This window comes from Pollachius pollachius (assembly GCF_949987615.1).
Source record: "Pollachius pollachius genome assembly, chromosome: 1".
Taxonomy (NCBI): Eukaryota; Metazoa; Chordata; class Actinopteri; order Gadiformes; family Gadidae; genus Pollachius; species Pollachius pollachius.
This window is the reverse complement of record NC_136934.1, coordinates 40,097,281-40,123,674: the sequence shown is the minus strand read 5'-3', so window position 1 is coordinate 40,123,674 and position 26,394 is coordinate 40,097,281. Positions and strand designations below refer to the sequence as shown.

At 43.5% G+C, this 26,394-nt stretch overlaps 4 protein-coding genes across 5 annotated transcripts in view; 1 reads left to right on the top strand and 3 right to left on the bottom strand.

The window, feature by feature from the left end:
* Positions 1 to 1,879: 1,879 nt before the first annotated feature.
* Positions 1,880 to 6,965, bottom strand: prdm13 (PR domain containing 13; the record flags this gene model as incomplete). Its single annotated transcript, XM_079735264.1, has 4 exons — positions 1,880 to 3,348; positions 5,041 to 5,161; positions 5,261 to 5,392; positions 6,792 to 6,965. The coding sequence occupies 4 exons, from the start codon at positions 6,963 to 6,965 to the stop codon at positions 1,880 to 1,882; spliced, it is 1,896 nt and encodes a 631-aa protein (XP_079591390.1).
* Positions 6,966 to 12,880: 5,915 nt separating this feature from the next.
* On the bottom strand, positions 12,881 to 17,950 carry LOC307088496 (uncharacterized protein; the record flags this gene model as incomplete). Its single annotated transcript, XM_079754401.1, has 11 exons — positions 12,881 to 12,980; positions 13,097 to 14,416; positions 14,537 to 14,661; positions 14,812 to 14,922; positions 15,047 to 15,157; positions 15,264 to 15,398; positions 15,662 to 15,757; positions 15,858 to 15,977; positions 16,506 to 16,655; positions 16,923 to 17,082; positions 17,724 to 17,950. 11 exons carry the CDS (start codon positions 17,948 to 17,950, stop codon positions 12,881 to 12,883), a joined length of 2,655 nt encoding a protein of 884 aa, XP_079610527.1.
* Positions 17,951 to 19,443: 1,493 nt separating this feature from the next.
* tstd3 (thiosulfate sulfurtransferase like domain containing 3) lies at positions 19,444 to 21,390 on the bottom strand. The gene is made up of 4 exons (XM_079747014.1): positions 21,165 to 21,390; positions 20,884 to 21,057; positions 20,521 to 20,680; positions 19,444 to 20,278 (listed from the first exon to the last, which is right to left on the bottom strand). Exons 1-4 carry the CDS (start codon positions 21,298 to 21,300, stop codon positions 20,215 to 20,217), a joined length of 534 nt encoding a protein of 177 aa, XP_079603140.1. The 5' UTR covers positions 21,301 to 21,390; the 3' UTR covers positions 19,444 to 20,214.
* A 294-nt stretch (positions 21,391 to 21,684) lies between these two features.
* usp45 (ubiquitin specific peptidase 45) overlaps positions 21,685 to 26,394 on the top strand; it is a 28,725-nt gene continuing 24,015 nt past the window's right edge. For both annotated transcript variants that reach the window (XM_079745721.1, XM_079745720.1), the window contains exons 1-5: positions 21,685 to 21,940; positions 22,361 to 22,469; positions 23,074 to 23,243; positions 23,416 to 23,516; positions 24,289 to 24,389. In XM_079745721.1, coding sequence (XP_079601847.1) covers positions 22,367 to 22,469; positions 23,074 to 23,243; positions 23,416 to 23,516; positions 24,289 to 24,389 — 475 coding nt within the window. In that variant the 5' untranslated portion in view covers positions 21,685 to 21,940; positions 22,361 to 22,366. The remainder of the gene's footprint in view (positions 21,941 to 22,360; positions 22,470 to 23,073; positions 23,244 to 23,415; positions 23,517 to 24,288; positions 24,390 to 26,394) is intronic.

Sequence of the window (26,394 nt, the reverse complement as noted above, 5' to 3'; positions counted from 1 at the left end):
CGTTGTGTCTTGTGGCAGTAAGAAAAAATCTTGCTTGGTTATTAAATATATTCTACCACATAAACCTGGATAGGACGACAAAGTGTATGCTATCACAGGATAACAGGTGATTATTAGAAAAATTACCATGTTTCCTAACACACAATGCTTTGATTATCTCCCAGTCACCCAGCAGGGCCATCACAGACTCGTGGAGAGAATTATCAATTTGTGAAAGAAATCTATTGTATGGCCAATTATTACGGCTGCTTGTGTTGTAAACGGTGGTATATGCATTATGCTCTGCTGGATGGGTCTTTGCTTGTTGTGTTGCACAGTGTAGCCTACTTTTCTCCAAACACAAGTTGCGTTTCAGCTGGTCTGGTCCATTGAAAGTGTACGGACTTGATGTGACAAGGAACATGAAATATAAATACAATAGTATATCATTATTTTATTATAATAGGGGGAAATATGTGCAGTGAATTTAAATTAGGAACCGAGATGTTTCGAGAATGTTTTGGAATTCAATATTTAGATTTTGTCCTGTTGCTGACTTTCCCTTTTGTTAGATAGGATGGATTTTATATTTTATACCTTAACCCTGACCTGTTTTTTTACTCCGATTGTGTCTTTTCCGATTAGGCCTCGGGTTTTTCTACCTTTTTCATGAATCATTACAAAACATAATACCTGCATATTATAATACATACAATGCATATATATAAAATATTGTATTGAGTTGAAATTAAATTAGTTGCTTTAGCCATGTTAAGGTACAATAATTATGAGCTTTTACTTTTTTCTCACCAAATGTGGCCCCTCGCAACGACGGGGATTCACCGACAGAATTCGGTGAGCGATAGAGATTTAAGTTGTGTTGCTTTACCTTTTACTATTTTTGATAGGAAAGTCTGAAAGTTTTCAAAGACATGGAAACTAATAAAGCGGTGTCTTTTTTTAATAAGAGATTTTACACTGGAAGATATTTCTATGTCGGGCCTTATCGTTAATAACCTGCAGGGAAACCAAAGAATATATGGTAGCCTACTCATAGGCCTATCAACTTTGTTTTCTAAACGTATACACATATTATAAAGCCTAATATAAGATAAGAAGCAATATTATAGACCTGGATCATGGGGTAGGCTGAAAATAACCAATAGGAAGCCAATGAACGTATCCTCAAATTAAACATCATGTCTTCATGGTATTTAAAACAGTTTTTTATTCAAAAACGAACAATTTAGTAAACAGGATGAAAATCACTTATAAACAAACGTATACAGCACTCTCACAGAACTGTAAATATCATACTGTACACTTTAAACATAGGCTCCGAGGGCAGGCGCCCTACGCCTTCTCCATATACACGCAGTCCGTTCACTTATGAGAATGGAATGCTGACTGCTTCTCGCAAAGAAAGTGCAAATTTAAGTACGATGCTGTGCAGTCCGAATACAGTGAGCAGATCAGTTTTCGAGATAAATCCCCGCAGTAGGCCCCTCTCCTATGGGTGCAAACAGGCCTACGCTACTATAAGACTTGACTACAATGATTAAAGTGCAACTGTCGCAGTCTGATGAATACTGTAGCAGGTCTGTGAACGTTAAGATAGCCTATATTAACAATGCATGTCCACGTGATCCTAGCAGGCCTACTACCCAACCCTAGGACCCTAATCAGACCCTATCATGGGCTTTCACCACATCTCGTCTCATGGAATGCAAATGCAAACCACATGTTACATCTCAAGGGTTTTCAATCATAAATATTTAATCACGGGGGTTGACGATATAAATTACAAAAAGGGGGGGGATTACTGGTAATCGTTTTTCTTCTTTAATTCTCCCACATGGGCCTACACTGAAGAGTCTGTCGTTGCGAGGGGACGCCACGCTCATAACTCATCGTTGTGTTTTCCGGACTCCTGGTCGCTCTGGTCGTCCGTGAAGCACACGTCCACGTCGCTGTCGTTGTCGCTCTTCTGCTCGGCGTCCTCCTCGAACATGTCGTCCGCCTTGTCCTCGTTCTTCTTCAGCGTCTGCCCCGGGTGCCGGGACTTGACGTGGCGCTCCAGGTCCCGCCGGCGTACCAGCACCTTGCCGCAGAACTCGCACCTATACGGCGTGTTTCCCTCGGCGTGCAGGCGGATGTGTTTGTTCAGGTTGCTTGGGTCCCCGAACGGCCTGAAGCACACCTTGCACTTGAGGGGCTTGTAGCCCGTGTGTGTCCTCATGTGTATCTTCAGTCCGTATTTCCGAGAGTACAGCTTCCCACAGTACAGGCACAGGTGGCCCTTCTTGGGCTTGCCGGTTGAGCCCTGCAAGTGGCCCGCGGTCCCCGACTCGATCCTAGTCCTGCTCTTCTCCACGCCGATTTCGGACAGCTGCTGTGTGTGCATCGCGATCTCTCGGTCGATGTTGGTGATCTGACCGATGTCCTGGCTGAGAGACGGCGCGCTGAAGTAGGGCATGGACTCGGGGTACTTCAGGAGGTTGCTGAAGTGGAACTTTAAGGGGTAATAAGGCGAGCTGTATAGCAGCTCCCCGTTGTACACCGTGAAGGGCATGAGAGGGATGTTGCAGTCTCCGTTGTACGGCTTGACCCCGTCGAACTGGGGCAATGAGAACCTCTCGAAATGGAGCCCCGGTGCCATTTGTGGGTAGCGGGAGGGAGACAGGCCCGTATGCATCCGACCGTCAACGTGCTTGAACGCAGAGGTGTCGTCTATGTGGGGCAATAGCGGGAAGCCCCGCATGGGGTTGGCGCACGGTACCATCGGGGATATGGACTCGATGGCCGGCACGCACTTGGAAGGATGGCTACTGCAGTTTAAAGATTCGTTGACGTTGCGCACTGACTTCACGTGGCCCACTTGTTTGCTGAACCCCAGTCCGTTGAGTTTCCCGCTCGATGACTCCTCCCGTGAGGGGTCAGCGCCCGGGGCTTTGGAGACGCCCATGGGTTTGAACGCAGAGCGCACGCCCGGGTGGAAGCTGCTCAGCACCGACGTAGTGGCGCCGAAGCCGAGGAAGTGTCCGTGGTTCCTGGCCGACGTGACGCTCATATCGAGGGCCCGGTCCTGTTCCTCGGGGCTCTTCTTGGACAGGCCCACTTTGTTTGGGAACGGGGAGGAAGACACGATTCTCCGTCCCGACTCTGAGATGGACGTGTTGTTGTGGCCGACCCTGGGTGAGGTGGAGGTGTTGGGTATGTCTCCGGATTTTGGGGACCTGCCCCGGGCCTGGTCGTTGCTCACGAAGCCGCGTCCGTTGCTCAGGGCGCAGTGGAAGTGCACGTGGGCCTTGAGCGTGTTGGGGTACTTGAATATTCTCCAGCAGTACCAGCAGATGTACCGCTCCTCACCTGGTGGAACACAAGGAAACAGTGGTGTTAATAATACATACAAACATTACAGAAAACATGTGGAATAGGGTTTTAAGTGATGCCCTCAGAACATGGACGGGGGAAGGGGATCCTCTATTTGCTTGATATAATGGGATAAATGGTTCATCATGCAAACCTTGCTCGAAAATAAATCATTAAAATTAGGATTCCCCCATCCCCCCCCCCCCCCCCCCCCCCCCCCCCCCCCCCCGTGGAGTAATAAGCAGTTAATATACATGTAATGATTTTGTAATCCTCATTGGACGCCATTGTTTGTTTTTGTTTGGATTATTTTGCCATCAAAAGAGCAAACGCCCTTTCGCAATCTGTCGCCCAGTAAAACCCAAGGCTTTGAATACGGAGGACTTTCTCCATCCGTCTATCCGTCTACGCGCTTGCGCTTATTCCCGTGGAAGTGACAGCAGCTGTGGCTTGAAATCGCAAGTCGCCAGAAACAATGGCGACGGTCCCATCTGTTGACGCCTAAATAATGGTTGCGCGTATGTCGAGGAGCGCGCGGCGCGGCGGAGCGGGGCGGCCGCGCGCACAGCAGCGCTCGGTCGCAAATCAGGAGAGCAATATACACCCCACATAAAAGTTGGTATTCATGGGACAACAATACCTGACGCACCCAGCTAATTAAGCGTGAAGCACTTGTTTTTTGGGGGGATTTATTTGCTTTTGAATACATCAATATTAATGATGCGAGGGGACAGTTGTTAACCCTCTTCTTCATCTGCTGCTCGACTGCTATTCGTTTCTGGGGTGATGTGTGCTTTATGTGTCTATCCAGGGGTTTCTTCAATGCCCTTATTATTTTAGGGCCTATTGGAAAAACGAATAACATAAATTTACATTTTTGCTCTAGAATCGTATAGTTTAATATCTATATATATATATATTAAACTATAGATATGAATTTATAGATTAAAATGAAAATGTATGTTATTCGCATATATATGTATATATGTTTATTCCAAATATGGCTGATAGTTGGGTTTGAGTCGTTCGTTGGCAGGCTTAATTAAAAAAAATCTTAAGCGGCTTTTACCTGGTGTCCATTTTAGCTTATCATGATTAAAGACATTAATACCCAAGTATAAACGAAATATATTAACTTTAACGTAAACAATGCGATTTTTTACAAGGCCTTACTCCTTCTGGCCTGATGAAAAAAATAATTGGTTAATGCATGATATCGTTTAGCATATTTTATGTTTCATATTTTATTGGTCGATTAAACTATTAGCTACTCTTTTCATTATTATTTGTATTATAATAATTATTATAAATTATTATTATTATAATAGTAATAATAATGATTATATTGGTAGTGCATTATATATTGCATTATATTCAGTGACATTAATATAGACTTTCAACAGTAAACGGCCTTCAATCGAAAAGCTTTGATTTGCATAATAAAACACACAAAAAAAAGTGAGCCCGAGAGACTGAAATGCAATTGATCGAGCATCACGCTATTGAGGCACTAAACCGTGAAACGATGGACCTCTCAACATGTCGATAGTTGCAGGCATCCTTTAAGGCCTTAAACAAAACCACCGAAAATAACCAAGAAATGAAGAACAGGCAATTTTGTGTTCATTCAGCCATAATGATTCTAACCAAGGTTCATACTCATGCTCTAGGGATCATCTTGTAACGTACCTTTTTCGTCGTGAGTGGGAGTGGCTGTGGTCGGGATGTCGTACCACTGGGCCAGGGGGTTCGAGTACCACACACTCAGCTCTTCACCAGCTGGTATCTCTCTCAGCACACGGTAGAAAATCTTCAAAATAAATAAATAAAGAGATTAGGTCACTCAGAGTTCTCAAAGGATGGACCAAATCGATCAGTGCAGCACAGTACATGGCAGAAAGCCGCTCACCTGTCCGCCAGGTAAATCCGAGACCGCTTCCAGGTTCTGCTCCTGGCTGTTCCTCGCAGCGCGTATGAACCCGATCCACTCTGGTCCGGTGCAGCCCGACTCGTCCACGAACTCCCCACGTATAATGCGGATCTAATGCGCACAGACAAGAAGGCGTCGTTAGAATTGGAAACACATACCACTAATACTAAAATAATAAAAATAAACAAATACAGAAATAAATATTCACCTTTTGCAATCATAAAAGCAAGGCTGGGTTCTGTCATTATTATTATATTTATGGCAAATTATTTCTGAATTGTATTTTTGCTTTTCTCTTAACGAATTTGCGTCCGTGTTCAAACGGTCCCCACCATGTAGGACCTACTGCGTCTCTATCCCACCGCCGTGAGGCAACACTGATCATTTATTAACGCGAATAACGCAGGCCTAATTGAGTTGATATGGGAAACGAATTTGAGGAGTGTCAGAGCGTTTCTAAACTGTTCACGGAGAGGAAAGATTGAAGCGTGACATTTGACACAGAGATTGCACCTGATGATCGCGCCCGGCCCCTGGGGCCTTGCATTTAGACGCATCCATCACCACCGCTGACAGCCCGCACAATAACACGGGGCATTTACAAAGCAGTTATGGCTGCAAATTCTCCTTTTATTCGATGTACTTTTATTTATGTAATCATTGGTTCTATAGGCATACGAATCTTTCTTTTTCTTTTTTTTTTACGTTGGTTAATACTGTTCGCCTTTTTTGTTCGTTAGTTTAGATTGCTGTGTGATATATAAATATATATATAATGTAACCGAATAATTCCTTCCCTGTCATCGTGTTTGTTTATTTATTAAATGTAAGTCTTAATAAGCCCCTTTTTGTTTTAGCTGGAATCCCATAGTAGTTCGGTCATGTGTCGGTGGCTTAGGCTTTCGTTTGCTGAAATATGTTATTGAAATAACTAGAGTGCTTGCCTGTCTCTATAGCAAGGGATGGATACATCCTGCAGAATCCTATTAGGACGGTTCACTCCAAGCAGACAAACTGACAAGTCGGCTTTAGGCCTAGACTACTGATAAAATGCAATTATTTCACATTTTTTGACAGCCAAAACCAATTAATAAGATAAGGCCCATTGGACGATGACAGATGTATTAAACAATGTAAATGGCGTTAATTGGTGTAATTATATCGGCCTATATAGGCCTACAGCCTTTTGTATCACATACAGTCGTTGTAGTTTATTATTAAATTGGTGCATATTCCTTGAACAGAGCATCAAGGAGTTACTATAATATTATTATTCAGCATAGCTATTTAGGCCTTTTGGATATTAAACCGTCAATTAATAACAAAATAAGAAAAATGGAATAGGGGTATTTATCAATTAGAAGTAATGTAACCAACCTGCTCCCTAGTCTGTCAGATAAATAATATATCAAACCGATAAAGCAATGCAAAAGTCAAGAATGAATGGAAGGGGGGCGGGGGCGGGGGGTGAAGGAGATGGAGAAAGAGAGAAAGTTGCATTGTAATTTACCTTTTTCTTGGGTCCAACTTCCTTACGGTCCGACAAGTACTTCCCGAGTTTGAAAATGCCCGGCACCGGTCCTATGCGGAGTCCGGCCGGGATGCAGCAGTCCGCAAACACACTGATAGGAGAGGCTCGTGATGCTTGCATGGCTGGCTGTGCGTGCGCCGAGATCAGAACCATGAAGCCCGAGCGTAGACTGAACGAGACAAGGGGGAGAGCCAGAGAGATGAGCACAGGCCAATCTCCGCCCGCAAAGTGACGCTGTGGCGTATGCGACCCGGCTTTTTCTAATGCAGCAACAAGGTATCCCCTCTCTGCGTGTTGACGCGCAAAGGGGGGGGGGGGGGGGGGGGGGGGGGGGGCGGGGGGGGGTAGTCGGGAGTGCGCGCAGCGTGTGAGAGAGTTTGCCTCTTTCAACAGCTGTGAGGAGTGAAAACGGGTCGAGGTGGTCACATGGAGACTTTCCCTCACCATAGAACATAATGAATTGCTCCTAAACGGCCCAGAGACAATAGACCGAGCGACCTTCCCATCCCCAAAATCCAATTTGTCAAGGGCAGAGAAAAGGGGGTTCAGAATCAAAGGTCTGGAGCCATCATTAATCCTCAGCATGTGGCTTTGTCCGCCAGACAGTTCCGATATTTTAACTGACAAATCCACTGTATAATTTATCCATAAATTCTTACTCTTTTCATTCTTCCCTTTCAAACCAGTTTTTGGAAATCACTGGCTACTTTAAATCTACTTGGCTGGCCTTCTTTTTGGGGTTTTATACTTCAAAGCACTTTATTCTCCTCTTTGTGTCCCTACTTGGACAAAGGAGCAGGAATGTTTAGTGGACTTGTTAACTTCTATTGACTCTCGGCGTGTGCCGGGTTGAGATCGGGCAGGTACTCAAAGGGAGAACCACCAGAATAAATAGCAACAGCTTGAAAATAAACAGGACCATCTTTCCACTTCTCTTGCACGGTTTCTTGACATTTTCCCTATATTGATGACGGGCAACCAACCCTCAATGATTAAAGTTTTAAATAATAATAAACTTCAATAAAATGTATATAATACAACTAAACATAATATATCAATATTTTCTTATGCATAGCGGATTACTTCTTATTGATCTCACGTCTATTTTGTGATATCTAAAGTGTTACTTATTTTTCTTCTTTTACACGTGACAATTGGAAAATGACTCGACACTGAAAATAGCAAATATTTACTTAGGCCTATTTAAGAGAAGAATAGTGGAACTGTGCAATATATATTTAATATCTATATATATATTATTATTTTTGTTTATATAGGCCTTATATAGGCATAGGATCACTTTAATATGCACAAATATCTTACATCTTTTTTTTGAGATATCGTAGGCCTGGATGGAACAAGTGGTAATCACTTGCACCGAATTTGGCTTCTTTGATGTTCTGCGGTCGAGGGATTAAAAGAGAAAGTGAGAACAAGAACCTGTCGCCGATAAATTGAGGCCGCGAACATGTCTTCAATAACCTCTGAATGTCTCTCTCTCTCTCTCTCTCTCTCTCTCTCTCTCTCTCTCTCTCTCTCTCTCTCTCTCTCTCTCTCTGTCTGTCTGTCGCCCTTTCGCTCGATGTGTGTGGTGTGTGTGTGTGTGTGTGTGTGTGTGTGTGTGTGTGTGTGTGTGTGTGTGTGTGTGTGTGTGTGTGTGTGTGTGTCGCGCACACCCACACATACTTCCATTATCTCTCTATATCTCTCTTTCTCTTCATAGTACTGCTACTTAAAGTATCCAACTGCTTCACTTTGTGAGGCTGCTCCTGTCTCCGCTCCTCCAGTCAAAGGGCGTGAACGACACGCGAACAATCTCATCAATAGGCGCGAGTTAAAGACCGGCTGTGCGGAGGGTTATTTATTAACGTGTTGCCATCACTCGCTGGTACCCCGATCGCTTCTCCGGGTCACCCTCACCACCACTTATACAGTCGGTTCTCACTCCCGTCCCGTGGATGGGTACTGCTTCAAGTCCTGAATTTCACAAAGTGAAATTAATTATTCTCGAGAGGGGAAAAAGGAGACGTTTCCTTTCTGTTGGCAAACCCTGTAAAAAAAAAAAAAAGGTAGCTGAGTGGAGCCCTTTCCAATGCACTCAGTGAAGCACGGTGGACAGTCTAAAGCCTGGTGTCAGAGGGAAAGCAGTGTTCGGGGCAAATGGGATGGAAAATTAAATGAAATTAAATGGCTTGACCGTCGTCATTGTTCTTCTTTCTAGGATAGTCACATTAATTACCTGATCTGATCTTTATTCGAGAGCGCCATGGCGGAGTCAATCAGAGCGTTCCAAGAGTTCCATTCTCATAAGTGAACTTTTCATCTCTTTAATGAACTTAAAGAACGACTATCGGAGGAGCGCAGAGGCCTACCGAGACGTTGTTTATGCGGGACGGACTAGATTCCCATTTGGCTAACGCCTCCCTCGCACTGTGGGTTGTATCATCCAAATGGAGGGAATCCGACTTAACTGGTAGGCCATTAATGAGCCATAGAGCAACCTGTCCGACAGCAGCGCAGTAAATATCAGGGACCAATGCCCCACCAGGGATCTCCATTCAAGTCCCCCGACTATAGAGCCCCCTTTTTTTGGGGTACCATAGCCACCTCTCTGCTTTAGTTTCAATAGGGTATCATTAAAGACCTTTTCAAGCCCAGTAGAAAACAAATCTTTTATGTCGACCCAATGAATTTACTATCTTTTTCAGGAGATGCAAAGTGCGGGGATCCTATATTTATTCTCACGGGTCTTTGGGTCTACCTATATCCGATCCTTTATTTAATTTCCTTAGGATTTATATACAATGACAATAAATTAAAAGAAACCATAGGCCTGCATTGCTATTCCTAACCTTGTAGTATTAACATCATAATTATTTGTGTTAAGGATGCAAGATATGTCTAGCTGGACCTTACGGCTGCCTTTAATGTGGTAAACCAAAAGTCAAGGAAGATGAAAGTTGCACTAAGTAGGTCTGCAAACCAGCCGGGGTAAAGCGGGTGGGTCATTGCTGGCGCGTTTGAATAGTAATTGTGCTTGTATGGGACTCCCACCAGATGACATGATAACCCAGACTAATATTCAAAGTCGCATTAGAGAGAAGACAACTAAACGGCGATTGATTCAACGCAGTTCATGCGTGTTGTAATCTTCAGCGCCTTCTCCTTTCGGAGGTGGGCCACAAGCATTTCATCATTCAAAGTCTCTCCAAAGTTTACGCTGCAGCCTTTTAAGCGAATTTCCCTAATTTAAAGTCAATTGTTCCGGCTGAAAGGGCAGGAATAAAGGCGTGCACAGTTGTCTAAATTGATATGTTTCGGTGTACCTTATAAATTCATACCTTTTTTCACTCGACTGCCTCAGAAAGAAACTGTCACTCTATTCGATTTTTTCTGCTACTGAACGCATTTAACACGCAATCTATTTGAGAAGTTCATTCCTAGGCAAATGTATGCAAGAAGAGCCCGGCCTGAATAGAACAGCGTGTCATCCGACCCTAATTGGGATTTAGGCCCTCAGAGCATGCACAAAGTGACAGAAAACCACAGGTTTGAAAGAGTCACAACTTTTGCCCTCCTTGGCGAGGGAAAGCAACTTTCCCTCAGTCAAAGTAAAAACGGGTTTAACTCGTAGGATGAAGGTTAGTGACCTAATTGGCTATGTAACGTGTTTTTGCCAAAAAGCCTTAATTAAAACATACCACGCCAAGGACCAAGTAACCTTAACTGAAAGAAAACATGTTTGTTATTATTACAAGAAGAATGATTGTCTGCTGACTTCTAATGGTCTTATATGTTTAAATGTAAAAAAGCAATTTATAGTCAAAGCACATTCACAGATTTATTCCTCATTCAGTTCGTCAGGCAAATTATATATATATATATATATATATATATATATATATATATATATATATATATATATATATATAGAGAGAGAGAGAGAGAGAGAGAGAGAGAGAGAGAGAGAGAGAGAGATACATAGATATAATCATTCAGAGATATAGATACATACATACATAGCTACATACATAGATACATATAGGCTATACATAGATAGATAAAGAGGCCTATGTATAAATAAATATAATATATATTGAATATTCCAATGTGACAACATCACTAATGTGTTAAAAATGTTTGTATATATGTTTATTTATTTACTTTTTTTCCTTTTTTTATTTCTTAATAAATAAAGAATTGCTGCATTGGTCAAATTGGACAGGCATTGACCCTGCGCTAGTTTTTTTAAACTTAATTGTTAATTTATTTGTTTTCTCACAATCTCTTGTTATATTGAGACGCAAATCAAGAAATAAACGCAAAGGAAAGGCCCTGGACAATGAAACAAAAAAAAGGAGAAGAGGGTAGACTATAGAAAAGGAATGACAGCACCATGGATAGCTCCTGAGCCGTGTAGGGCTCCTCCCGTCACACACGGGGACTCTCACGCTCGTTTGCCTGTTAATTATATTGCTATAGACGCCTATCTTATTATATAGATTGGTAGTCTTCCTCACAAATTTCGTGATTATCGCCAGACCTGAGTGCATATTAGGCTGGATGGACATTAATAAGCAGCGGTCGCGGAGTACAATCTAATGAATCGGGGGCAGAGCGAGAGGCGGACGTCTGGCTGCTTCTCATTAGAGCGTCCGACTGACATTTCTAGGTTTGAATAATAATTGTGTCTGCGTGTTCGGGTGGGTGAGATGGTGGACTTGATGGAGGAGCGCTTATTGATTGTTTCAGGCTTCTAATCCTATGACTTGTTTTCTGTCGTGTGGACGGGAATGTATTTCAATGGAACTATAGGTTATCTGATAATTAAAATCTAGGGCTGCAAGAATAACCACCTAAATTATCTTGACTATTTGTTCAAATCTCGTTACAGATTAGCATCTTATGTCGTAACACTGTAGACCATATTGTACACTTGTCTCGTGTTCCCGTAGGTTATTAAAAAGGACACATAGGTCATGACGGATATTCTTTTTTGATAACCTCTTTTAATGTATTTAATTGGTTACTTGTGTTGTCTTTAGTTTTAAATTATTTGTTAAAATGTGCATGCTGATGATTATTATTCTCACAAATATCCCAAAATAAAAAAACAAAAACAAATATGAGAAATATTATATATATAATGTGTACTATAATATAATTAATTATATGAATGATATTATTATACCTATACAATTGTACCTTTGACAAAATAGATTCAGGCCCATGTTCAGAAGCGTTTTCAATAACATAATCTAGAGTGCATATCAGAATACCATTATTCATCCCACTGCCACTATAATGTTTAACCTTTTCTCGTTTTGTTGCATTCTCGTTTTGTTTGCATCCCCCCCCCCCCCCCCCCCCCCCCCCATGTCACATTTTAGGGATCCCTTGCCTCCCTCCGGTGAGTGTGCTGGCATCTGCTGGCCAGCTCCGATCTCTCCCTATCAGCGGTACGAGGGAAAGGTGTGGATGTGGATGGAATGGGGACAGGAAACGGCTATGCGCTATCGCTGTAGGAAACCATCGACTAGACGGAAAGCCTCGTAGGCCTGTTCACCCTCGCAAAAAAGTCTTAAAGGATCCCACTCAAGCCCCAGGTGATCTCCCCTCTTTGGCTCTGTGGTCCCCTGCCACATCACTTACTATCCTGTGCCAACAAGCGCTACACTATTTTTATTTGGTCGATCGAAGCTGGCTGTACACAAGCTATAACATCACTGCCTGAAATCCATGATGAGCAATGTATAAATGAGATTTCAAATAGGACATGGGACAACCTCATTGAATGCTGATGGCTTTATTTGCAGCTCATTGAAGGAAAAAAAAGAAAAGGGGAGTGCAAACCGAAGCAAAGTGTAGAGAAAACATTGAGCGACCCTTGTGGGTCACAGTGCAGCCCAATGGGAATGGACGCAGCTCGGCTGGTGAGGGCGTCTTTTATGGTCCTGATGTCCAGGTCAAAGGGCGAAGGTCATGCTCCAGACATGGTCAGTGGTCAGTGGGAAGAGGGGGATGGGGCGATTAGCTTTTTAATGGTCAAAGAAGGTCAAATGGTTAAATCACGCTTGGTCATCGTCAGAGTCGTCCGCTGCCCCGCTGATGATGTAGGTCTGTTCATGGTGGTCTGTTTCCAGCACCTCATCCTCGTTTTTAACGGTCCTGTGTGAGGAAGAGCCAGTGGGATTATGTTAGTCATTGGTTGTGTTTTGGAGATTAATACATCCTATTTCTGGATTCATTCTTGAGAGCAGTGGCTAGCCGTTATCGTCACATACCTAATAAGTACGGTCCTTCTCTCGGTCAACTCTACAGCTTGCTCTGCGTAGGCATCGATGGCTTTCCTAGGATCTCCTGAACCGGCACCATCCAGGCACTCTCCAGACGTGTTCCTCAATCCACCCATGGTAGCCATTCCTCCACTGCCTCCCGTCACACCCCCAGTTCTAGCGTACCCATTGGCTACTCCTGAGAGAACAGCTCCTCCAGAGCCAGTACCCCTGCCCCCACCTACACTCCTCCCACTGCCCATCCCCTCAGGGCCCGAGCCCCCTACCCGACCCGCTCCCATTCCTCCTTGGCCCTCAGTGCCTGAACGTACGCCCCCGGCACTGCTGTCCAGGCCTCCATCCATGCCCCTTGATCCGACTCCATGAATGCCTCCGCCCATTGCTCCAGCGCCAGTCATGTCGGCTCCGCCCATTCCTCCCATCCCCCCACTTCCCATGCCTACACCCCCAATGCCTGAACCACTCATTCCAGCTCCACCCATACCAGCACCACCCATACCGGCACCAGTTATACCGGCACCACCCATAACAGCACCTCCCATACCAGGACCACCCATGCCAGCACCACCCATTCCTGCATTAATGCCTGTGCCACTGATTCCTGCACTGCCCATTGTTTCTCCACCCATGCCAGTGCTACCCATGCCTGCACCAACCATACCGGCACCAGCCATGCCGGCACCACCCATCCCGGCACCAGCCATGCCAGTGCTACCCATGCCGGCACCACCCATGCCAGCACCACCCATGCCGGAATCAGCACCACCCATGCCAACACCACCCATACCGGCTCCAGCACCACCCATGCCAGTGCCACCCATCCCAGCTCCCACCATGCCTACACCCCCCATACCGGCTTCAGTCATGCCAGCACCACTCATGCCCGCACCACCCATGCCTCTGCCACTGATTCCTGCTCCACCAACAGCACCACCCATTCCCACTCTACCAGTGCCTGATTCACCCATGCCTGCAGCGCCCATGCCTGCACCACCCATGCCTACTCCACCTACGCCATTGCTACCCATGCTTGCTCCCCTCATGCCAGCACTACCCATGCCAGTCCCATTGATTCCTTCTCCACTAATGGCAGCCCCACCCATTGCTACGCCACCCATTCCTGCTCCACCCGTACCTGCTCCTCCCATATTTTTGCCACTAGTTCCTGTGCTTCCGATGCCAGTGCTACCCATGTTTTCTCCACCCATGCTTGTCCCAGCCCCAATGGCGCTCATGCAGTTGCTGCTCATGAACGACACATTGAGCATCATACCAGCGAGCCGCACATCTTCTCCTTCGATTAGTTTTCTGTAAGAAAGAAAAAGAACATGTGATGCAATTGTCTGCTACAGTATGTATTTCTAAAAGTCTGTACATAACACTGTGCACCAATTCACCAGATACAGTAGCCGCTGGTTGCTCCCCCACCTGTATGTTGTGATCTCAATCTCCAGAGCCATCTTCACATTCAGGAGGTCCTGGTATTCACGCAGGTGCAGCGCAATCTTCCCCTTGGTGGATTTAAGCTCATGCTGCAGGGCCTCAATCCGGGCCTGGTGAATTAAAACAGCCACAAAAGCAACGTAAATCAATTGTTCAACTGTTTTCGCTTGATCATGTGTTCAAGTGTGTGTCTGCGTTTGTGATAAACTTGTGGGCATTCACTCAATGATTAAGGTACACGTAAAACTCCTTCTCTTCACCTGCAATTCTTCCAGCTCCTTCTTGTACCTATTTTGTGCGTCGTGGATCTGGGCTTCAAGACCATCATTCTTTGTCTTCATGGAATCCAAGTCTCTCTCTTTGTTTAGGATCTTCACAAATTACACAGGATTATTATTAAATTTACGCTTACAATTTAAAAAATATTTTGGGTATCTATTATTTTCCCCATAATAGTGATTAACTATGGCTAGGGGGTTTAATCTCAGGACTCACATCTTTTTTAGCCCCAGCTATTCCCTCTCTGATTCCGCGAACCTTATCCACATGCTTTGTGGTCTTGTTGGTTATGTCTTCAAATTTGTTTTTATACCATGCGTCCATGTCCTGTAAAAGAAACATAACTTATATGAAACGTAACACGATTATAGTTGTACACAAGATGTAAACACTTGAAGTCACATCTATCTGACTGTGTGTTTCACTTTCGTACCTGGAGGTTCTTGGCAGCAATGTCATCGTACTGCTTCTGGATTTGTTTTAAGGCTGAGGCCAGGTCAGGCAGGGCAAAGGCGCTCTCGGCTGATGCATGGGCTGAGTAGATCTGCTTCAAAAGCTCCTCAATTTCCTGGGCAGTGGAGATATACAATGGGAATTGTGAAGAAGTGAAGGTATTCTGTTATTCATGAGGCCATTAGCTAATGACCATGGACCAATGGAACAATCTAGTTTGTGGCTGGGGTGTCCTCCTACCTTCAGAGGACTGAAGTAAATCCTTATCTATCAGCAACAAGGAGCACTAAACACTAAACCTACTCTTCAATTTCCTGTGCATGCATATACTACACTGCGCTCTGGAAAAAGGCGTGTGTGAAAGGTTGAAGTTTTAACCTGTTGGTGGACCCGTTTCAGGAACTCAATTTCTACTTCCAGCTGCTCCAGCTGTTTCTCCAAGGCGATCCTTGAGGATGTGGCTTTGTCTACATCCTAAGGAAAGCACAGTATTGTCATTAGGTCTCTACGGAGTATAATGGTTTATTAAGTAATTAGTAAGGTTGGAGATGTATGTCCATGTCTGTTTGCTTACTGGGCGGAAGTTCTCAATGTCGAGTTCGGCTTTCCTCCTCAGCTCCAATGCCTCCTCATACTTGATCTTTAATGATGCCAAGTTAGCAGATGTGGACTCCTTAGAGGCCAAGGCAATGTCCTGAAGATCAAGAGACCGTCAATACACCAGTGTGAGAAATGTTACCCTTTTTCTAACTCTGCCTGTACTGTATCAAGCTTCTTTCATCTGAGCTAATCTAATGTGTGTGTTTGTGTGTGTCTTTTTGTGTTTGTGTGTGCCTGTGTCTGTCTCTACGTGTGTGTGTGTGTGTGTGTGTGTGTGTGTGTGTGTGTGTGTGTGTGTGTGTGTGTGTGTGTGTGTGTGTGTGTGTAATCAAGCCAACTAATCTATGGGTAAAGCATAACTGCAGACAGCTGTACTCCATTGCACCATAATGAACTGAGGCACTTTACCATTTGCCTGCCAGAAATAGGCCTGTTACCAGGCAGGGAACCTTGAAAGCACCAAGTTGACTTCTTGTGCTGCTACTTGGATAATCTACTGAAGCTCTGCGAGGCGTAAACCTTGCCAGAAACAAATACATTCCTCCGGTGCGCTCTATTGGTTATTTGAAATGTGTAAATAACAAATGAAAGCGACGTTCTGACTTGACACATTTTCTCTCACCCGCTGAACTCGCATCTGTTCAGCGATCTTCTTCAGCTCCTTCAGTTGTTCCTCGTAGAGAAGGCGCAGGCCCGTCGGCTTCTGGAACCGGTTCTGGTAGGCCTCGATCTCAGTCTCCAGCAACTGGTTCTTCTGCTCTAGCGATCGAACCTGCGAAAAACACAAGCTATTTTAAACCCAATCAAAACTTGGATATGGGCCAGTATATTAGGGTGACCAAAAAGGTACCTGTCAATGTGTACATTGAGGTGTATATTTACTATTTATATTAGTTTATATATAGATTAGATGCTAATTTTGACTCATTACATACATAATATACAACAATGGGGAGTACTTTTATGAGTGAGACAAAATCCAGCTCCCTTGATAGGATGGACCACAACCCTGGCTGTTTAACAAACAAAGGGAGCGAACCTTGTCGATGTATACAGCCAGTCTGTCATTGAGGACGATCATTTCCCGGCGTTCGCCGTTGCGAGTGCTGAGGAACTCCTGGTTCTCGGCAGATGCCACATCCAGATCGATGGCGGGCACTCCGTCTAAACCTATGCATGCCACGGTGCCCGCACTTGCACTGCAAAATGAAAGTCAACAAAACTCAGATTGACCCATGAGTCACAGCCATCAAATCCGTATCCGAAGAGATATTGCTCACTTGTGTGTGAAACTACATGGCTGGTTGATGATGATGTCAATTTTATTTTGTGTTGTGTCCTGAAATAGAATGTTGAACCTAGAGGTGCAGTATTGATTGCTCATGAAACACAATCTGTTTGTGCTTGCTATTTTGACAGAGCCCAATTTACAGTATAACCTATATTACATTTACAAATTCTCTCATGTTTATGTGATTATATGATTATATTTATGGCAACATAAAACATACATCAAACATAAAGGTACATTATGATATACCCCAATCAGCCCACTATGTTTGTGGTCTTTGTTGACTGAGCCAGCTTACCTAGATCCATACACACCGGTCTTTGTGGACTGAGCCAGCTTACCTAGATCCAGATACACTGGTCCTTGCAGACTGAGCCAGCTTACCTAGATCCAGATATAGTCTTTGCAGACTGAGCCAGTTTACCTAGTTCCAGATATAGCCTTTGTGAACTGAGCCATCTTACCTAGATCCAGACACACCTGTCTTTGCAGACTGAGCCAGCTTACCTAGATCCAGATATAGAGTCTTTGTGGACTGAGCCAGCTTACCTAGATGCAGACACACGGGTGGTCTTTCGTGCAGCCGAGGCGGTCCTTCTTCCCATTGACTCTGTGCGCGTGCTGCCGGCTCCAGGGAAGCGAGACACACCGACAGAAGCGGTGCGGCCATTTCTCCGGGTAGGTGACGGGCTGGACACCCGGACCTGGTAGGACGAGCTGGAGCTGTCCTCGAAGTGACGGCGGTAGGACGAGATCCTTTCCGGACTGTGACTCATGGTGATGGTGGTGGTGGTTTTACCGTTTAGCCCCTTGTACACAGTAGGGAATGTGGGTGGATTTGTTCACTTTCAGTCTTCCTCTTTAGAACCTAGGCGGACCTCACCCCAAGCTTTTATAGTTTCCAACAAGGCCGGGCCCAGCGGCTTTCAGCAAGGCCAGCTCGGAACATGACCCGGTGCGTGTGGAATCTATTACCTCTTCAGCAACTCGACCTGCCATTCAGATATCTAGCAGCTACCTGTGATGATCTTGTGTTAAGATTGATGAACGCAAACATTTTGGGATATAGCACAGGTTATAGGGCCTGCTTTTCTATATTTTAGGTAATATGCCTGACCTCTGCTTCCCGTTTAATCTTTTTACAAGCACGATACAACCAAAACGGTATGGCAGGAGTTGTAGTTCTCCAAATCTTAAGAGTATCCACTGGGAGGGAGACAGGGTGTAATCAGGGGCTATGACGTGATCTAATCTGATTGGAACCTTAATTGCCTCTTCAGCACTAAAGTCAGTATGTGCTGAAGAGCCCACTGTCAGTGATAGACAAAGAACCCTGGCGAGATTTGATAAGACTTAGTACTCATTAGTCCTTTTTTAAATAAGAAAAAAAGCATGTACAAAAAACTAAACAGCCTCATTGTGGGAAATTAATGAATGGATATGGGGAAGGTTGGAGGGTCATACTGGAGTTTCACAGTTGAAAGGGATAGGAGAGGCCTTTTTGGTCCAGTCTTTCCAGAAAGCTCCTCTAATTGACACCTACATGGCCACCAAAGGGTCAGTTAATCCAGCTATCTATACATAGGCTTATCTCTATCAGAATGTACTGCCAACACGCAAGGAGGCAAGGCAGATATGTGTTGTTGTTGTCGTTTTCTCCCTTTGACCTCACTTCTTGCATCAGGGTGCCACTCATGAGAAGCCTCAATGTTTCAGGGACGTGAACTGCGTTTCCCACTCGCAAGCTATTTCCAATGACATCATTGGCTATTATTACTTCCCAATACATCATCTTTTCATTGCATATTTTCACCATGATATTCTCCCTTTTTTCGTAAATGTTTAAGAGAAATCCTACCTAGTCCTCAATCACCTACCTACAATATGAGACGATAATAACCAATTCTATACACTTGATAGACGTCACTAAATATGGCATAAACTATCGTTCTAATGGCCTTTACTCACCTAGCAGCATCTAGGTTCATAATGCTTCCCACTGGTTGATCAGGTTCTTACAGTTACAGAGTGCTGTAGTCTAGTAACTAACAAAGTAACGTGTGTATACACGTCAGTTGCTTCAATTAGAAAGAGACTTGTCATATTCCCATGGAGGATGACCTAATCACCTGGAATTGTTTATTGCAAGTCAGTGACAAATTCATACAGCGATGCAGCGACTATAAGGAATGGCTATTGAATTCAATAAATCATCCCAGCTTTTGTGACGCTTTTCAAACAACCAATTTTCTGTTTTATTTCAGTTGAAGTCACCTTAAATACATTTCACTGTTTATTCAATATAAACAAGGCATTTAAGCCAAACCATCCATCCCATTTATTTTTTTTTTATTGAATCATACTGGCAACAAGGAATTTGCTAAGAATTAAATATAGGACTCATAATATGTTAACTCAAAATGCTGAAACAAAATTTCACATTTAATGATTTCAGATAAATTCTACAGTGATAGGCATTTGCATAGATTCTCTGAAAATGGCAGTTGCTGGTTAAGAATGAATGCTTAAATATAGATATATCAAAACAGAAACAATAGCTGTAATCATGACCAACCTGTGTACTAGTAGTTTTTTAGGCAAAATCATTTGTACAGTTTGTTAAGTATTGCTTTTTGAGTTTGAGTACAGATAAATATGAGACAAAGGAGCTAGCAGTCTGCATTGTCGAAAGTTTCAACGGCCGATCATGAACCCTCTGGTCTGACAATACAGATTGTTTAAAAATTGATAATAAATTATTATATCAAATAAGCTTTATTGCAAGCAAATAATGAATATGCCAAATATGCTTTCCTTTTCAGTATTGAGGCACCAACATATAGACTGATCGGAGTGGCGCATTCAGTCATATTCAACCAGGATTTTCTTGGCATTTTAAGCAGAATTTAGTCACTGAGATGTGGCATTCGTGAAGTGCCCGGACAGTCCCCACTCGGCCACGGACATTCATAGTCACGTTAAACCTTAACATTGGTGAGCGATGAGTGAAAGAAATCGCCATATGGCACTGCAGTTCACATCAATTAGGTTTAAGCTGCTCATTTTGTGCCCATTCTTGCCATCCACCAGGGTAATGCAGAACACTGAAAAGATGAAAGAAAGGAAGTTAGAATATCAGTTATTAACATTTTCTTACCATAAGAGATTATTAGAGATTGTGTGTGAATTCCCATTTTGGGAGTATTCTTTTTTTTTTTATCTGATTGTATTGAACTTGTACTGCCATAGGGTCAACTCTATTTGCCAGTGACTGTGCAAAGGGTTAATGTTTGGACCTTGATTCCAATAAAGCTGGCATTTGAGTCACGTAGTAAACTGCACTTACTCTTTGTATCCCAGCAGTGCGGCCGTATTTAGCGCCTTCTTGCTCCTGATGCCAGCAAGGCAGGAGAAGACGATCTTATCAGCCGGCTGTGGCATATCACCTCCATACTTCTCCTTGAAGTCTTCAGGGTTAAGTTGGAGGGCGGCATCTACTTGGGCCACTGTGGAGAACATGAAGCCAATATAAGCAAACCAGACCTTAGTACTTCTAGACATCTATACAGGCTTTACGTCTTATATTGACCTGATAATGTAAATGATAGTAGCATGTTAATCACCAACGTAACCCACCTACCTAGAAACAAAACAACTGAATGTAATAATAGGAGCTTCATAAATTGGTTTGATAAATATATACACTCACGAGGAACATTAATCGACCCTGGGATGGTGCCATACTCCCTAAGCTCCCACGGCTCCCGGACATCTATGACCACAGCAGTCCGACCAGCAAGATCCTGTTTGAGCTGATCGTAGCTCACATCTATGTTTGTTGTGGAGCTCAAATTGCGTATGGACCATTTAGTAGGCAGCACATCTGGGGTTAAACAGACGTTGTCAGTCAAACATTCCTCCCCAGTTTAAAAAACGACAACAGCAGGTAGCAGATTACAAACGGTCTGAGTCGTTTCCTTGGCCATTTACCTGAAATAGAGGAGCGAGTGTTAGGAAGGCTTCCCAGTGGTCGTGTTGATAGACAGGCAACATGAACGCCCTCACTGTTCAACAACAACAACCTTGGTATTACACCCGCGTATCTCCAGCAACCCCTGAGAGCCATGAAATCAATAAAAAATACGATATGTGTAGAAATGTGTACTGGTTTCCCTCAAACTATAAAGACATTACGTGAACAACACTACTGTACCAAATCAGGCGTCACATAAAATACATAATGCGCATGCGTTGAACTACGGTTAGATGAAGGGCAAAAATCCAACTCACTATTACACTGTAGTTTTATAGTTTGATTATTACACAGTAGTACCAAATAGTAACATAGCGCTGGTAATAACACTCTGCGTAGTGATGTTGAATACGTAGGATTTCGACAGTCGCTGTTATTAGCCTAAACAAGTACTTAAATTGCGATACTTTCGCTGAAAAGGCAAAGCGGGCCACCGTATAGCGTCACATGTTGACAGTCTGGACCACGTGACTGTGGATGGCCCCAGCTCGAGCCGTCCGGAACAGTGTCGTAAATTCCAGAACCAACCAAAGTGTGGTCAATAAAACAGCTTTTTGTGAGGATACCATCTGAATACACCATCTAAACACCCGCATTTTAATGTTAAACACTTGATGAACGCAGTGGGTTGTCTCTGGCAAGCCTTGAGCTAGCGTGTTGCTACTAGCAAGAAAGTATTGGAAACTAAATACTTATCTCGTATTGGCCCATAAGACACAGCAAGAGTAAAGGGGTGAGTTGACAAAGAGTATTATCAATGACAAAATGTATTTGATTCAATATTTAACTTGGGACAGTCGATACCTGTCCGCTTTCTAGAAGTTAATGCGGATACATGAGGCCTTTCCTTGTGTCATGTGTCCTGCTCCCTATGTCCTACTAGCTTCCATAGATCACTTACAATCCTTGATCACTGCCCAGTGCCCACTGTCAACCCCTCGGCTGCACATCAACCAACATTAGGATATGAAACTTGCATTTACCAAGCCATTTGGTATCTCGCTAGTTTTAGTTGTATATTGTTGACGGTTCTTGACTATGGTATTAGATCTAGAATGACCCGAGTATAAATCCTCGTACTCCCAGCTCCAGATGCGGCTGAAGGAGTCTTTGGTTGTAGAATTGCATCATGTATAAATCCTCATACTCCCAGCTCCAGATGCGGCTAAAAGACCCATTCTCCCTGAGAGCCGCCGACATGACCAAGCGGACTAATCGACCCAGAAAGCCTCGGGATGAGGACTCATCGGATGAAGTCAGCGGTATGGTCGGCCAAGAAGTGTTGAATGTGATATTTATGTCACTTCGTGTTGTAACTTTAATGTACTACGAGCCTGACGTGAATTACTGTGAATGTATTTTTTTTACACATTGAAGGGTTTCATACATTGTCAGGATAAAAGGCATTATGCAAAAAAAATATACCCTTCATGATCCTTCCATGTCTTTATTGTAACTTATATTCATCATATTGCATTGATGACTAATTTGCTTCAAAAACTTGAATGTAAGATGAATTAAAGTACTTTGGTTAGTGTAGGGGTTATTGCAGTACTATTTTTTAAGATAAATTCTTCTAAAGAACATACCTGTTTGGTTTGTGTCTGTGGTTATTGTCAGCAGACAACAGCCATTCTGCAAGGTTGCCTTATGTGCATTTCATCTCTTTTGAAGCACTGCTTGCACATTTTTTCCTTTTTTCATCTGATTTGTTTCGACAATAGTACTATATGTCATTGCCGGAGCCTTCTTCCCTAAGAACTTTGGCTTGCTTTGTGACAAAAGTTCAGTGCAATGAAAATGTGAGTGTTCAAAAAATGTTAGTGTTCTAAGATTCAAATCTTTGTAAATGAACCTGATCCTTAGGTTTGACCTGCCAGCATGTGAGCAAGGCAGTAGATCTGAGCTCAGTGAAGAAGATGGTGAGCACCAGCATGTGGTCAGTGTGCTCTGACTGCCTCAGGGAGAGAACCTTGATAGATGGGGAGCCTGCGTGTTCCCATGACATCCTGGTCTGCCTCAAGTGTGGATTTCAGGTAAAATAGGGTGCTGCTTTCTAAAAAAAGAAATAAATGCAAAATACGAGTACAATTGTATATCTAGGGATGAAATGACAAAACAGAATATGAATGCAATTTTTTTTTATTGAAATTCACAGCACTCATTGTGGTATATCTGTTTTCCATACTTTGTTAATTTCAACTTCAGGGCTGTAACCAGTCAGAGACCCAGCACTCTACCAAGCATCATCACGCTCTCCACTCAGAGTCCCACTGCATCACCATCAGTCTCAGCACCTGGAAGGCCTGGTAAGAAGAAGCTTTGCTTAAAATTTGATCTGAAAGATTTTAGGGATGAACCAACATGACATTTCTTGACCAAGGCAGATATTCATAGACTAAGAAAGGCTGATACTGGTTATCATTTTCCCATACAGCCCACCAGGCACTGGAGTATTTATTTATTAAAGGCATAGTACATAATATTTGCCACTAGGCAGCTCTCAATCAAATAATAACAAAATAAACAGTTTGATGATGTTGTGAAGTAGCATGAGCCATTGACTTGGCTTTTTTTGCCACCATTGCCACTGAAAATCATTCGCAAGTGTCTCAGGGAGAAGTGATGTTCACACACAAGTTAATGTATTTAAGTTTTACTGGTGTAAGTCACCTTTATTCACTTTGTGTGAAGTCGACAACGGATCAGTCGACTGCCCAAACAGCTGTAGAAAATGTATCGTGGCTGAATCACTCGCAGGTATCCCAGAGTTATCCGTGGTAATAAATATCAGACTGAGTATTATGAGCGATGTGATCACCGGGATCAATTCATATTATACAATTCATATTCATATTATCCGCACATGAATGTGGTCTCCAAATGATAAAGGGCAGCAAGCTAGCCTTTATTTTCATATTTTCCCTTCAGGCTTAGCCCGCTGGTATATATTTTTTTAAACTTTTTATTCAGTCTCCTGAGTGCAAAAGTAAATAGTGCTGGTTTAATCTCGAATGTCCCCTTTGTGTTTGACTGATTGGTACCTCTCTGGCTTTGTTTGGGGCTGCGTCATTTAAACAGGTGTTTTGAATGCAATGAAGAGCTCTCCACTCACTGTAACAAGAAAGCTTTGGCTCAGACCCTGGACTTTCTACAAAAGCACTCTGTCAAGGCAACATCAGGTACTGTTTTTTGGTGGCATTCACACACGCACACAATACATTTTGTACCACGCACCCACATTTTCTTTTTGTGAAACGCATCCACAAGGTAACTTAAGTATTTTTCAATATTAGACCTTCAAATCGAATAACGTATAATTTACAATTAGATGGGTATCTGTCAATTACAAGTATTTATGAACAGACAATACATAGAAATATAGGCTGAAATAAACCATGTACACTGAAGAAAAAGTCACAATTGTCATAATAACCCTGGTCATAATTGAACCCCTGTAGTTAAGATATCATTTTCACCAGAGTGATTAACCTATACAAAACAATAACATGTATGGGATGTTCACATACTCCCCCTGGTGGGGAAAGCGAATACCCATACCCACACATCTCAGGTTTGCATTGTGTGAGACTATTGTGTTATATGTTTTTTGTTCTGTATGTCTCTACTAGTATCCTGTAGTACAATGAAGGTAGAGTTTCTCTTCTTGGAGCTTATGGTTCAACACTCACAAGTCTTTCAAATCATGTTTTGTTTGGCTTAATATAACCGAACTCTTTGACAGTATCACAAACAAATAACTGAGAAAAGCCCCTCAAATCTGTTGTAAGATTTGATTCCATGTATTTTGCATGTTTCTTTTCCATATGCAGCTACTACTACGCTGTATTGTCAGCCTTGCTGCCTTTTACCTTAATCTGGCCACCTGAACCCCCCCCCCTCCCCATCCCAGCCAGTCATCTAGCAGATGCCCTTGGCCACCCAAGGCCCTCCACCCCCAGGCCCTGCTCTCTATCCTGTTTTTGTGCTGGCACCCTATGACATTCTGGTCTATGCTGGCATGCAAAGCCCCCTTAGGTCTGATCACTGTGCCCGGTCTGCATTATGCATCCGTGTCTTGCTGTCTTTTTTTTCTCTGGATGGAAACAGTGTTCTGTCCCAGCCTGACCAGGTCTTGGTCACCTATCAGTCGCACAGCCAGGCGGTAGAGTAGCCGTGACCCCCCCCTTCCTCTCTGCATGGCTGCACTCATTAGAGGAATTAGGCGCTTGGGTGCGGCGCTTCGCGGCTGGGTTCCCTGAAGAACGAGAGCAGCTGTGGCAGGGATCAGCCACGCTGCTCTGTAGCTCTTCGTCTCTTTCTGGCCTTCCATCGCTGTCTGCTTTCCCCTTCCTCCCTCTGGTCCGTCCCTCTCTCTGTTCTCTTGTGTGGCTCACCACCCCTGGGCCCGTGTACTGCACTTGTGGGAGCTCCGGTTTCTCAACAAGTAGAAGGGGCCGGAGACTAACAGCTGGAGTAGGCTGACACACGTGCCACGAACGAACACACACACACACACACACACACACACACACACACACACACACACACACACACACACACACACACACACACACACACACACACACTCTCATAGATGTGCAAACATGCATACACACAGATGCACAGGCATTCATGTAAGTATGTGAAAAATCTAATTTATATTTGAAATATATTGTTTGATTTTATTTTATTTAAGACATAAATATTTAAATTTACCACAGGAATATCAGTAGAATTATTTAATTGTAACTGGCCTATAGATTCGGGTTAAGTTGAGGGGGTTTAGTTGCTCTAATGGCAGAATTTAAAACACATACTCACATTTACATGCACATAAAGAGGTGTTATTCCACCCATGTGCTGTCATCTTTATTCTCTGTAACCTTTCCGCTACATTGAAGACGTAAGCAAATAATTATTCCCCATAGCTCAAGACGTTGTAGGTTTTTGGTTTGTATTTCTTTGAACGCTATTGTTCAGATATTCCATTGGTTTCCATAGGCCAACAGAGAACCGGTTGCTCAATGGAGCCAGTCTGTTGGCTTGGCCAGTCACTATCCACGCCATACCCTGTTTACCACTTTACGTCACTCAAAAGTCACCTTTTCTGCTGTTTGATTATACCATACCAGCCGCTGCCGGCGAACTGGGTGAAGAAGCGGCTGACCATTGTGGTAGCAAAAT